At 35.0% G+C, this 15,513-nt stretch overlaps 1 protein-coding gene across 2 annotated transcripts in view; it reads right to left on the bottom strand.

Annotated features, from left to right (window-relative positions):
* zgc:63587 (uncharacterized protein LOC393431 homolog) overlaps nucleotides 1-15,513 on the bottom strand; it is a 44,665-nt gene that overhangs the window by 4,488 nt on the left and 24,664 nt on the right. For both annotated transcript variants that reach the window (XM_048208714.1, XM_048208715.1), the window contains exons 8-10: nucleotides 1,536-1,637; nucleotides 1,292-1,437; nucleotides 183-266 (exon numbers count right to left, since the gene is read on the bottom strand). In XM_048208714.1, the coding sequence (XP_048064671.1) occupies nucleotides 183-266; nucleotides 1,292-1,437; nucleotides 1,536-1,637 (332 nt within the window). The remainder of the gene's footprint in view (nucleotides 1-182; nucleotides 267-1,291; nucleotides 1,438-1,535; nucleotides 1,638-15,513) is intronic.

The raw sequence follows: 15,513 nt of genomic DNA, 5'->3' as shown, positions 1-15,513 counted from the left end.
AAAATGTGTTAATCTTTTGTTAAATTGAGCCATTATGAACTTTTAAAATGTGTGAATTTATATATGGGGGGTGGTGGCACAGTGATTAACTAGGAAAATATCAATTAACGATGGCACTTCATGACAAAATGGTTACTGACCCCTGATCTACAGGTTGCCATTCTTTGTTTGTTGTACCATACCTGCCAGCTCGCTTTAGTCTCTCTGAACGGAAGTTCTCATAGTGGAGATCTTGAGTGACCTCCTGCAGGTCCTGCATGTGAGTTCTACACACACAGAAACACACACACACATAAGGCTTACATTTTTGCATCAGCAGAGGGCGCTGCAGAACAAATGGAGAAATCAAGCCAACAGGTCACCCAAATTATGTCTTGCAGGTCATATTTCATCCCAAAATCAAAGGAAAGAAATAAGAAATAATATTTTTGCATAAAGAAATTACAGCCTATTTTACCACCATTAGAGGCATATTAATAATAATTCACATTTCCCTCAATAATGTAGTGCAAAATAACCCTACATTAATTAATATTGTTTAAAGTATACATCACTTAAAAAACTATTATTTAAAGTATTTATACATCATTTTGGTATCTGTTGTTCTACCTTTAATTTCTTATGCTGATTTAAATATATTTATTTTTCAGTAACACTTTATAATAAGGTATCATTTGTTAACATGAGCAATATATATTTTAAAACAATTGCTCATTTTTGTTAATGTTAGTTAGTAAAAATCTAATTGTTCTTTGTTTGTTCATGTTAGTTCACAGTGCATTAACAAATATTGACAAATTTAGATTTTAAAAGTGTATAAGTAAGATTTACTAAGATTAACAAATGTAGAAGTATTGTTTGTTGTAGTTCATGTTTAATAATATAGTTAACGAATGTTAACAAATAAAACCTTATTGTAAGGTTACTCATTTATCATTACAGTACTGAGACTCTTGAGTCATGACTTATGAGAATCACCATTGAAAATAAAAAAAACATACAGATGCAGTACATTAATGACAATTCGTAGTGGAAACGTGCATCAAAAATGCATACATTTTAGTTGTCAGAAAATTGGCTTAATTTTCTTTATGCAAAAATATTTTTTACTTTTGGAATGAAATATTTAAGCTCATTTAAATCAAAAAGTCTTAAAAGGTACGGCAACAACAACATTCTGTTGAACTCTGAGGTTCAGAGGGTGGAAATGTTCACCTTTTCAGTCTTTACTACTACGTTTCTCATATTTAGGAGGTTAAGACAACGAGTGTGTGTGTGTGTGTGTACTCACACCAGCATAGTGCGCAGTTTGAGGAAATCATTGTGCTCGGGGTTTTCCACCTCCACCACCCCCCACGGGTACAAGCGTCCACGGATCTTCTTCCCCTTCACCTCTATCAGCTGGTTGGAGCCGATGACGGCAAACGGGATGCTGGCCTGCACACAAACACACTTGTTCAACTTCAGTCAAAGCCTTTGGGAGGTCGGGCAGTGTTACAGAACTGATAATGAACTTAAAAACTTTGACCTCTGACCTTTAGGACACGTGTCTGTTCCTTGAATTCTTCGTCTTCGTCCGAATCAGCATCTGGAAGCTGGTAGATTCGGATCCCCTGCTCACTGATCTCATCCAAAATCTGCACGAAATAAAAACTTTTAAAGCTATAAACATTTAGAGGTCTGTACACCCAGTGCAACTGAATCAGCTGAATTATAAGTGCAAAAAATCTTAATTATATTTGTAAATTTTAAATTCAATCATTATTTTACATTAACTATATATATAATTAGTTAATGTAAAATATATTTATTTAATTTTGTATGTGTATCTATATAACTTCTATTTTATATTTAATATAAATATAATATATATTATAAAATATATGCATTTTATTATAAACTTTTAAAGCTATAAACCTTTACCCAGTGCAATTGAATCAGTTGAATTAAGCGCAAAAACATTATATTTGTAAATTTTAAATTAAATCATTATTTTACATTAACTGATTTATATATATATATATATATTTTTTTTTTTTTTGAATATATAAAAATATATGTATATATAAAGTTAAATAATTAGTAAAATATTTAATATAAATATTAAAATTATATATATATATATATATATATATATATATATATATATATATATATATATATATATATATATATATATATTTATAATAAATATAAACATTATATATTATAAAATATAAATTTATTTATATAAACTTTTAGAGCTATAAACCTTTAAGTTCAGAGGTCTACGGACTTGACTTTACAACTTTTTGTAAATTTTAAATTAAATAATTTTTTATATTTTATATATATATACTGTATATACACATAATTAGTAATTAATAATTGGTAATTAATTGTTAATTATCAATAAAAAAATATATAATAAAAATAATTATATGTGTGTGTGTGTGTGTGTGTGTGTGTGTGTGTGTGTGTGTGTGTGTGTGTGTGTGTGTGTGTGTGTGTGTATAACTTAAAAAAATAAAATAGACTTGAAATAATAATTCAATAAATGTATGATAACAATAAATTCTTCATTTATATATACACATCATAAGTTATAACATTATACATCTTAATTATACTTGTAAATTAATCATGAAGTTAAATAGTTAATTTAACAACAATTTACGTTTATAATTAAATAATTTAATTTAAATAAATTATTCATAAAAATATATATATATTACATACATATATACACAAACGTGGCTTTCTGGCATGGACACAAAATGCATTAAAAAATCTTCACCAAACTGAGTAAAAAAAATATTTATACTATAATGATTTATGATCTCTGTGCTGTTTCTTTTTAGTTTGTAGTAACTGTTTAAAAATTGCTCTGGATATTCTTCCAAACACTGGATACTAGCCCTAGTGTATTTCTTGAGCTCTCAAAGTTCTCTCAGCACGCTGTCATTTGGAACGCTCTCAGAGAGATGTGAGGAAACACTTTGATGCTGAAAACAGGAATCGTATGAATCACGCTATGTAAACGAACTACTGGATCCACACGTAGCGAGTTTGGTGCCAGTCAGATAACAGATACGATCAGGCCGAAACAGATCTTGGGCAGAGAGAGAGAGCGCTGCCCCAATTACCCCATGACCTGAACACATCCTTCAAGACTTTCACCAAACACCAAACTGAACCTGTGCAAATTATGATGCCAAGTGGTGCTGGGAGATATTCCCAGTTTCAAACTGATAAAGAGAACATGAGATTGAAAAACACAGCATTGTTTAAGCCAAATCTATATATTAAAAAATAGCACTTCTGAAGCACCTGTGGTGGATCAGACATTAGGATTTATTTTTCTAACTTCAAAGCTGTTTTTCTAAGAAGCACATTCACAATGCCATTACGTAATGACGCCCAGAATGCCACCAGCAGCCTCTTCCTGACATTCTAAGTGCTTTCATGTAATCTCAGCGGGGACTGTGATTCAATGGGAGAGCAGCTCCTGCTCCACAGGTCTTTACAGAAACCCCCTCCTGTTATGATTAGTCCTGTTTTCATAGCGAGGAACCGCAGCGAGACAGGGCCGCACAGGACCGTGTGTGTTATTGTTTGCGTGGGTGTCATTGTTGCGTGTTCGAGTCCAAATAAACACGACGCGGTTGGGGCCCGTGGGGAACATGACCGTAGACAAGCTTCTTTTAATCAAACAAAATCAGTGGATGAAGAAGGATGCGTGATTTATAAGGGTCCGGTCCATCTTTCCCTTTCATGCCAAATCTGGGTGTGAACAGATGGAGATATTGACATTTTTTGGATGACTTGACCTCCAAATGTGAAAATAAACATGTTGCTTCACAATGAACAAAGAAAAATGGCACAATAGTGACTTTTATGCATGGAAACAGGAAAGGAAGTTAAGATATGGCCGTATATAAAAACTGACACAAGCAGATTAGGGACATATTTTCATACTCGGCTAGTTATGTCCCAAATGACTCACTATACGCTACACTGTGTGCAGAATTATTAGGCAAGTTGATTTTCTAATCAAATTTTTTTTTTTTTTACCAATTCCAAACCACATCAATCTTAATAACTACTATTAATTTTGTATTTAATCACTTATAAGTGATATATAATTATTCATAAATGCTGAAAATGAAAAACGCCTTTTATTCAGGTGTGCATACTTATTAGGCAGGTTTTCTTTTACAGGCAAAATGAGCCAAAAAAGAGATTTAACTCGGACTGAAAAGCCAAAAATTATTAAATGCCCATGAGAAGGATTCAATACTAGAAATTGCAAAGTTAAGGCATGACCAATGGACAGCAAAATGCTCACTGGGTCAGCAGTGTCAGACAAAAGTGGAGAAGAAAAGACATGTAACTGCAAAATAAATAAGAATTAAGGTGAAGAATTAAGTGTGAAACCATCAGGAACCCTTTAGCCTGCAACCTACCCAGAGTCTCCAGAAGTGCAAGGTGTCAGGATCTCAGAGACTTAGATTAGATAAAGAACCCTAAAAAATGACCCCCACTTAATAAGAATCACAAGCTGAAGTGCTGTATAATACTGGGCTTTTATAGGCCTTATAGACAGACAGATTGAGAGTGACTCTTGAAGGACCAGCACTGCATTCTCTTGTACCACTGTTTGAAGAATTTATCTTCCAGAATCTGGCAGTAAGTTTTAGAAGATCATTTTTAGTCCATCTCCTACCCTGAAAAGTCTGTCTTGCAGTTATGGAATAAAAATGGATCATATGCATGTGATCATGAGCACAAGAAGTTAACTAGTAATTTCAAGTTGAGTCAGTTAAGCTTTTTCCATAAGCATTTTGTGGGACGTAGCATGAGCTTCTTGAGTTTTACACTTTCTTTGTACATTGAATACATAAGGCGTTCTGGTGGAAGCTAAATATTTTACTTCATAACTTGTTAAATATGGATATTTTTCTTACACAAACGCATCGCTTCACTTCAGAAGGCCTTTATTAACCCCCTGGAGCTGTGTGGAGTACGTTTACGATGGATGGAAGCACTTTCTTCAGCTTTATACTCGTTGATCCCGTTCACTTCCATTATAAATCTTGGATGCATCAGAATATTTATTAATATAACTCTCATTGTGTTCATCAGAAGGAAGAAAGTCATATACACCTAGGATGGCTTGAGGGTGAGTGAAACTTGGGCTAATTTTCATTTTAAAGGTGCCCTAGATCTTCTTTTTAAAAGATGTAATATAAGTCTAAGGTGTCCCCTGAATGTGTCTGTGAAGTTTCAGCTCAAAATACCCCATAGATTTTTCTTAATTCATTTTTTTAACTGCCTATTTTGGGGCATCATTAACTATGCACCGATATATAGGTTGCGGCCCCTTTAATTCTCGTGCTCCCCCTCCCCCGGAGCTCGCGCTTGCCTTAAACAGCAGAAACACAGTTTACACAGCTAATATAACCCTCAAAATGGATCTTTACAAGATGTTCGTCATGCATGCTGCTTGCATACATCAGATCATGTAAGTATAGTATTATTACATTTGATTCTGAATTAGTTTGAGGCTATGCTGCGTGGCTAAAGCTAACATTACACACTGTTGGAGAGATTTATAAAGAATGAAGTTGTGTTTATGAATTATACAGACTGTAAGTGTTTAAAAATGAAAATAGTGATGGCTCTCTTGTCTCTGTGAATACAGTAAGAAACGATGGTAACTTTAACCACATTTAACAGTACATTAGCAACATGCTAACGAAACATTTACAAAGACAATTTACAAATATCACTAAAAATATCATGTTATCATGGATCATGTCAGTTATTATTGCTCCATCTGCCATTTTTCGCTATTGTTGTTGCTTGCTTACCTAGTCTGATGATTCAGCTGTGCACAGATCCAGACGTTCTGCCCTTGTCTAATGGCTTGATCATGGGCTGGCATATGCAAATATTGGTGGCGTACACCCCGACTGTTACGTAACAGTCGGTGTTATGTTAGGATTCGCCTGTTCTTCGGAGGTCTTTTAAACAAATTAGATTTATATAAGAAGGAGGAAACAATGGAGTTTGAAACTCAGTGTATGTCTTTTCCATGTACTGAACTCTTGTTATTCAACTATGCCAATATAAATTCAATATTTAATTCTAGGGCACCTTTAAAGTGAACTAATCCTTTAACTCAACTAAGTTAAAAACATTTTTGTTAACTGAAATAAAGTTGCAAAAGAAATATTTAAAATTACAATTAAATTTACTAAAATTACTAACTGAATTACCAATTACTAATTGAAAGTAAACTGTTTAGAAACTATTTAGAACTATTAAAAAAGCACATAAAATTACTAAAAAAAAGTAACTCAAATTACAATTAAAAATGAAAATATACAAATAAATTCATAATTACATTGGTGTACACAGACCAATATTAAAATAAAAGTGCAAAAAGCAATTCTTTCATGACTACAGTTTTTTTTAAACCTTTTTTTTTTTAGCATGTTGACAGTAAATGTTCATATGCAAAAGCACAAGCTAAAATCCTTTTTGAGAAACAGCTTCTTCATCCCCTGCTAAAAATATTAAGCTATAATAAAAAAAGAAAAATTTTAGTTCCTAAACAGAACATCAAGAACCTTTCACAGAGTGGCACATTGATAATAGCTATTTCATTTTATACGGAAACAAGGATTTTCCACAATTTACTGCCAGCACTGCGAATCTTGGTGCGAGTTATCAGCGCAGACCTCAACACAATCATTAGCTCTGCCTGTCTTTCTCCAAGGCTGAATGTGTTTGGATTGGCAGCACCTCCACACGATTGGCAGAGGCACCTGGAGTCTGGCCTGGAACAATGGCACGGGAGTTTCTCCATGGCTCCCAACTGAAAAGGGAAGTGAGTTTCACCTATTATGCTTGTAATTTGTTTGTCATAGGATGCATTATGAGTCGTGACCATGTGTTTGCGGAGCAAGACTATTTGTGGGTACGAGTGGGCGAAGCTCGTGTGGGCTGGATGTTGGAGTTGGTCTCTTCAGCCAAGTGCTCAATCAAGCTGCATGTACATTGTCAACCAATTCTGATTTTCCCCTGAGATCGGGCAGAAATCAGATCTGGTTGCATGCATGTAAAAAAGGAAAAACACAGACTACTGTTCAAAAGTTTGGGGTCTAAAGGCCCGTTCACTCCAAGGATGATAACTATAATGATAACGACAAAGAGAATCTATATCTGGAATCACTTTCAGAACTTTTTTTGCTAGTTGATGCAGGGCTTCAGACTGCGACCAAACGGTCACATTTTGTGACCTTTTACCTACTGGTGTGACTAATTTTTTTTTGGAGGTCGCACTGGTGCCACCACCACCACATTGCCCAACTGATAAGAGCTGCCATTTCCGTTGCACGTGAGAAACAACAAATGACAAACAAAACGAAAGTGGAATTAAACCACGCTACTCGTTTGAGCTGCGCTGCGAGGACCGTTTATCAGCTTGGACCAATAATAGACAGCATAGCGCAAGCTCAGAACAGGTACACGCAGACTGATCTCAATTCTCGAGCATGCAAAGTCATTTCTACACAGCACAGGGAGATCCTGTGAGATTCACAGCAGAATTAATAACATCATTGCAGCATGCAAGATTTGGTGAGAAGAATTCAAATTTTGCACAGAATTCTCTGTTATAAACCACAGGTATCAGATCAAACAGCGCTGATGTGGAAACCAGGAGAAACATTATGCCATGAACAATCAAATTACAGAAGGCTTTTCAATCCACAAATCACCAACATTCAACATGCATTTGACATAGCATATCTAACTGTGACCATGGTATTGTGACAGAAATATTTAAATTTTTTTTACATTAATTATCTCAGGATTCTTATAACCTTTTGAGAGTGAAATTCAAGTGCTTTTCAAGGGCTTCATGCCTTTTCCAGCACTTCAAATCTCTAAATATTATCCAATTTTAATGTTATTGTTAATGTGATGATTTGTAAAACTAAAAGTTTAAAGGTGCCCAAGAATGCTTTTTCACAAGATGTAATATAAGTCTAAGGTGTCTCCTGAATGTGTCTGTGATGTTTCAGCTCAAAATACCCCATAGATTTTTTTAAATTAATTTTTTTAACTGCCTATTTTGGGGCATCATTAACAATGCACTGATTTACACTCGGCGCCGCCCTTTTAAATCGCATGCTCCCTGCCAAACGAGCTGTCGACTATATTACAGTGCATTTACAAAGTTCACACAGCTAATATAACCCACAAATGGATCTTTACAAGATGTTCGTCATGCATGCTGTATGCATGCTTCGAATTATGTGAGTAAAGTATTTATTTGGATGTTAACGTTTTATTCTGAGTGAATTTGAGGCTGTGCTCCGTGGCTAACGGCTAATACTACGCTGTTGGAGAGATTTATAAAGAATGAAGTTGTGTTTATGAATTATACAGACTGCAAGTGTTTAAAAATGAAAATAGCAACGGCTCTTGTCTCCGTGAATACAGTAAGAAACAATGGTAACTTTAACCACATTTAACAGTACATTAGCAACATGCTAACGAAACATTTAGAAAGACAATTTACAAATATCAGTAAAAATATCATGTTATCATGGATCATGTCAGTTATTATTGCTCCATCTGCCATTTTTCACTATTGTTCTTGCTTGCTTACCTAGTCTGATGCTTCATCTGTGCACAGATCCAGACGTTAATACTGGCTTGTGTAATCCCTTGAACATGGGCTGGCATTATGCAAATATTGGGGGCGTACACCCCGACTGTTACGTAACAGTCTGTGTTATGATGAGATTCGCCTGTTCTTCGGAGGTCGTTTAAACAAATGAGATTTATATAAGAAGGAGGAAACAATGGAGTTTGAGACTCACTGTATGTCATTTCCATGTACTGAACTCTTGCTATTCAACTATGCCAACGTAAATTCAATTTTTGATTCTAGGGCACCTTTAAAGATATAGGAAAACTAACACTTTGTGGCAAACAAACACTTTTATTTATGAAATTACCACTATAACCAGTAGATGTCGACAGAGGAGCATTTATTGACTTATTAGCCATTTCCACTCCCTAATATATGGAAAAGCAGAAAAGAAAAGAAAACCTTTTCTTCAAATTGTGACTGAATTACAAATAAAAGATAGCAAATAAAATAGAAAGCAAATAAAGAGCACTCCTTTTATAATCACTGAAGCTGTCGGTCAGTTCAGTATGATACTATAGAAGAACAATGGTAAATTTAAAGGTGGGGTAAGTGGTTTTTAAAAAACGCTGTAGGATATTGTTGATATTTGAAATCATCTCAAACAAACCCACCCCTCTCTTCATTGCTCCACCTCCAAAAATTAACCCTCCAATCCCAACCACCCTGCTCTGAGTCGGTCTCGAACCCCGGCCCGATCACTGCAGGCGAGGCGAGTGCACTAACAATTATACCACATTCTCTAGCGGTCGTCAGTGTGCAGTTGTTTACCTGGCCACTGTTACACACGCAATGCGAGAGTGGATGTCCGTTTATCACAGCTGACACGCAACAAAATAATGCTTCACGAAAAATAAAGCGCAGCTGATGAACGAACGACAAGGAAACACACACAAAAAAAAATGAACGTACAGCACACAAGAGTAAATACAAACAAGAGTTTGTTGTTAGTCACCAACAGCACAGCAGCTCCAGACAGTCAATGATACTCAAACCCAGTGTTACTCAAATGTGAAGCGGAATCAAATGCAGGCTTCTGCGTCTGTTTTCAAGCCTTCCCACTTAACTCTCTCCAGCACTGGAAAGCTTTTATAATATTAATGCGGGTCCTAAAGTGCTTGCCCAGGCATAAACATTCATTCCAGTGATATTCTTTTGAGCTCTTTTGTATTGTGTCCCATCTCTCTTTCTGCAGTTTTTCTTCAAATCTCCCCACACCCAGGGCGGCACGGGGCACCCGCGCAAGAAAAAAAACAAACAAACAATCAAACAAACGAATGCGCGATCGGGTTTTTACGGCTCATTTGCACGCAACGTCAATGATATCATGTCACTCAGTGGGTAAATTAACCTGGACTCGGAGTGTGCGCTCGGAGAAGACAACTCACTCAAAAGTATACGAGAAGAAGGGATGAGGTGACGTCTGTAGGGACAGCGCCGGGACAAGTTCTAAATCAATGCTAAATTATGGTAAGGCAAAAGGTCTAAGCCACCGGAGGCAGATTTAAGTAACGTAAATAAATAAAAAGGAAGAGGGGAAACATGCAAAAGATAAAGGCATGCATGCAGCTTACTCATATCATAATAATAGTAGGCAAATAATAAAATATGGCCTATCACTTATGTTATGTTGCTTGCTATGCTATTACACATTGGCCAACAATATTCATTTTTCTGTCCAACTAGCTTAACCAGACAGTAAAATGTGATTTTGTAACATGTAACTTTTTTTTTTAAACAAACGTAATAGCCTACTTTAATATTTTACTGTAAAGTTGTGCAATTTTGTAGGATTTATGGTATTTTGTGTTATTTATTTGCCTCAATTTGTAATAATTGAAGTATATACATTTATATAAAATAGCAAAATTTTATGTTAAATTCACTTTAATAAAGATCTACATTTCTAAATTTCATTCATAGTGATAGACATGAAAAATGTGCCTGGGTTTAGTGGACAATTACTGCCATCTACTGGAAAGCAAACACTTTAATTTAAAATTAAAATAACATGAATTTTTAACTACAGCCACTAGATGGCTAGAGAATTAATCAATGGTTCACATTATAAAATCATTATTATAACTATAAAAAGAACTCTATATCAAATTTTAGCATTTTTTGTACCATCATGGGTATTTGAAGATATTTTTGAAAAATACAATTATTTACAAGGTTGTAGAAAACTGTGCACTATTGCAGACTTATATACTGAGGTTTTAATTACATTATTTTAATATAGTCAGTCGTGAATTAAAGTGGGCCAGTCTAAGGCATGAAACTTCAGGGCTGAAAATGAGTCCCAATCCGGCCCTGAATCTCCCTCTTGCTCGTTCTCTCCTCCTCAACCATCATACACCCCTAATGCTGATTGGTTAGAACACGTTAGTTGTTGGTGTCGGCCCCACTAACTTCCAAACAGTGTTTTTGAAAAACTACTTACCCCACCTTTCATAAGAGTAGAATATTTCAATTTTCTCCATAAAAAATTGTTTTTTGCACGTTACTGTTGTTAATACAAGTAAATTCTATATGCATCTCAATTCAAGCTCAGTGCCTTACTGTCAAATTTCCAATAAAAAAAAACATGCAATACGATTAGTAACTGCACTCATTAATGCAAAGCAATAGTAATTTTATAATTAAATTAATTTTATGATTAAAAATCCCGCCAGCACTACCAAATCAGGTGCTGGCGCCCCCATCTGTAGAACTAAGTGGCACCGGTGCTACTGCTCTCAAATGTTAGTCTGGAGCCCTGTAATGAACAATAAAAACAATGGCAGCCAATCAGAATACATCCGACTTTAAAGAGCTCGAGCATTTAAAGTGGCAGGCGACAAAACTAATGCACGCAGAATAAACAGAATGATAACATCCGGTGGTGTGTGGATGCTAATATAGTTATCATTAAAGTTATCGTTCTTGATGTGAAAGGGCCTTTATTCACCAAGGTTTCCTCTCAAATAGACTTAGGAATTTCCTAACATTGATACGTAGATATATAAGGACAAAACCAGTTAGTCAATCTCACATTTTTATGCTAGTTGCTGTCCTTTTGCAGCACCCTGTAGGCAACTTACATTTTAAAGCATAAAATTGCTTAAAAGTTACATTTGAGGAAGAACTGAGAGATGAAAATGTGCTCCCCAACTGTACAACACAGCATGGATCCATATGCACACAACTTGTGTGCATCTTGATTCAGATCAGTTTGGGCAGCACAAAACTGAACTGGGAATGCAAACAGATGGGACAGAAAAATCTGAATGTGTTCAAATATTGTATTTGTAAATATTAGCACCTAAACATGGATCTGGCACTCTGGGAAGTGGGAACCTGTCGAAAATGCTTTGATTAAAGGAAAACAGTGCACTAGGTCACAAACTAAAAGACATGATTACAGAACAATCAAATGACACAATCTTAATTACCCAACTATAGATTACAGGCTGTGAACTACTTGTATAATGTAACATTTGTACAACTAAAGAGGCTCGTAAACATTTGGTCACTTGCACAAAAATAGGAGCCACAAACAGGACAGGCACTATATTTATGTACATAATACATCAAAATAAGTTAAATATAGTTTTCCTGTCTACAGACCAATTATTATAGGATTATACTTCAGGGAGCAAAACAGTAGTTTCTTACTGTCAAGTTTCAGCATGAATAAGCACTTCGAATCCAACCACTCCCTACAGTTTTTACACGGTTTAAAACCGTCACTTTTAACAATAAAACACTTTGTTTATCATGCAGATGTTCTACTTAGTGACTCAAAATTACATAACAGAGCAGTACGAACAATTATGAAATACTGTAAAAGTCACTATTCAGCAGTAAAGTGTGTCAAACTGAAAAGCCATGAAGTTCTTAACTGTGATCCCTTGTCTCTGGATAAAAACACTGGCTACCTGCAGCTCGTGAAAGCCTTTCATTCGTACAAAACACACAGGGGTGTTATATAATTCTGAAAGAAACTCAACAGGACTGACCAATTACTTGGACCTGTGTGTGTGTTGGTACCAGGGCTAATGTTAATCCGGCGTCTCTGAAACAGTGGGATGCGAGGAGACGCTCACTCCAGCAAATTCCAGTCAGGGATGAGTGTGTGTGTGTGTGTGTGTGTGTGTGTGTGTGTGTGTGTGTGTGTGTGTGTGTGTGTGTGGAGGCCTTCAGCAACAAGATGGTACAATTATATGGACAACTGGATAAGAACAGGCAGAATTTTAGCTGATTGTAACTTCTTGCTGAAGATATCTTAGTATTTCATTATCAGCTTCATATTTTGGTATTGCAAAGAAAAGAGATGCTCTGTGAAGAAAAAGTTGATGTCTTTCTAAACCCGCTTGACAATTTAGAAGAAATTTAGAAGAATCATACTGGTCTTTGAGGCTTTCAAGCTTTTAAAAGACACAAAAGCACCATGAAAGTAGTATAACAGTAGTTCATATGATGTACGCTATATTTCAAGTCAGACAGAAATGTAAGCCATTATTCACACAAACTTCCAAACAGTGTTTCTTCAGAACACAAATTAAGATATTTTAGTTGAAATCCGATGGCTCCGTGAAGCCTGCATAGGGAGCAATGACATTTCCCCTCTCAAGATCCATAAAGGTACTAAAAACATATTTAAATCAGTTCATGTGAGTACAGTGGTTCAATATTAATATTATAAAGTGACAAGAATATTTTTGGAGCGCAAACGGCCTTTACAAAAAAGGCAAAACAACAATGCTGGATAATTTGAAGAGTTTTTCGCCCAACAGCAGTACTTCAGCCTACGTCACGCATGACCTTTCCAATGTGATTATGTACTGCAGGTTTGTGATTAAAAAGTACTTACATTTTTATTATTTTTTTAGAAAATGGCTGATCATTTCACTAGATAAGACCTTATTCCTCGTCTGGGATCATGTAGAGCTCTTTGAAGCTGTATTGAAACTGACATTTGGACCTTCAACCCACTGTTAGCCATTGAAGTCCACTATATGGAGAAAAATCCTGGAATGTTTTCCTCAAAAACCTTAATTTCTTTTCAACTGAAGAAAGAAAGACATGAACATCTTGGATGACATGGGGCTGAGTAAATTATCAGGAAATTTTAATTCTGAAGTGAACCTAATCCTTTAACTCAGAAAAGGATTTGGAAGAGTATGAGGGTGAGTAATAGATTATTAGGTGAATTTTTTCTTTAAAGCGCTAAATACACTTCCTCAAGCACAGGTTTATTTAACGCAAACCGGATTCAATTATGCTGTTCTAAAAGGAGGTGGTGCAAGAAGTCCCGGTCATAAGGCCACTCAATTCTGAAAAACTTAAGTGTTAAATAAAGGTCAAGTCATGGCCACAGAAAGTGCTGGATATTTATTGTTTTATATGGACTGCGTGAGCTGCAATTCCAGGATGCAATCATTCTGCTTGAGAACATGCATAAATAACCACACCCTCATTTAAGGGAGGAATGTGGACACACACATACCAAAACCATTGAGATATTCACGGTTTTAACTTCTGCAGTTAAGGATAACAACCATCAGATGAATGAAATATGACAAAAATGAAAAAAAATGAAGACTTGGCCTTGAAAACAAACTGACCTCACTGGTCTAACACATCACGAATAACAGTGTCCTACAACATACAGTAAACAAGACGTTTAACACAAAGCCCTGTGCTTACTGACCAAACAACCACAAAAACATACAGTGTGGTCCGAAAATCTGAAACAACATTGAAAATCTGTGTTTGTTTGTTTTTTTAATATTATTTAAAGCAGAAAATAAAAAGAAAATTATAAAATATAAAGATTTTAAAGTATTTAAATATATAAAATGAAGATATATTCAGTTTGATATATACTTATATAAACATACACACACACACACACACATATATATATATATATATATATATATATATATATATATATATATATATATATATATATATATATATATATACACACATATACATATACATACATATATATATATATATATACATACATATATATATATATATATATATATATATATATATATATATATATATATGTAATATATAATATGCCACCGCTACATTAACATTACGCCTCCACTGTCGTTTTGGTTTTTATAGACATAAAACCATTTAATTCAGCTGTATAACGGTCGCCGCCGATCCTTAGGCTATACACAGTACACGCATTCAAGTGGGATTTCAATACCCCGCATTTTGAAAGCGCACACGCTTATTTCAGTCAGCGCGCAAATACTGAGTTCTCTTTCAAGTCTTGCGCTTCAGCGGACAAATTCATACAAAAATTATGTCAACATGCCCGTCTTAGCGAGTGTCCTAGCAAACATAGTCGGTTATGTCTTAAGTGAACGTATATTAGTCGAGAAAGACAGCGCATGTGTAACAGTATATGTACTGGATGTGCATGTCTTAAAGGGAAAAAAAAAAAAAAAAAAACTATTCCTGCTGCCTGTTTTTAATGTTAAATCAAACAACAAATAACAAAGAAATCACTCACTGCTCTTGACTGAATAGTTTTTGTAACTTCAATAATGAGTAATCATTATTTATTTTATACAGTAAAGATAATATGCAGTGATATTTTATATTTGATTACTATTTGATTACTGTTAGATAACTGAAAAACCTGAAAAGCACTGTTCCTGGATCCTGGATCTGTTTTTTCGCTCTTTTTTATGTATTATAGAAGTATCGGATCGGGACTCGGTATCGGTAGATACTCAAAATCAAATGACTCGGACTCGGACTCGAGGGCAAAAAAACGTGATCGGGACATC

This window comes from Megalobrama amblycephala, linkage group LG12, assembly GCF_018812025.1.
Source record: "Megalobrama amblycephala isolate DHTTF-2021 linkage group LG12, ASM1881202v1, whole genome shotgun sequence".
Classification (NCBI taxonomy): domain Eukaryota; kingdom Metazoa; phylum Chordata; class Actinopteri; order Cypriniformes; family Xenocyprididae; genus Megalobrama; species Megalobrama amblycephala.
Note: the sequence above shows the minus strand (reverse complement) of the source record. Positions and strands in the feature narration are given on the sequence as shown.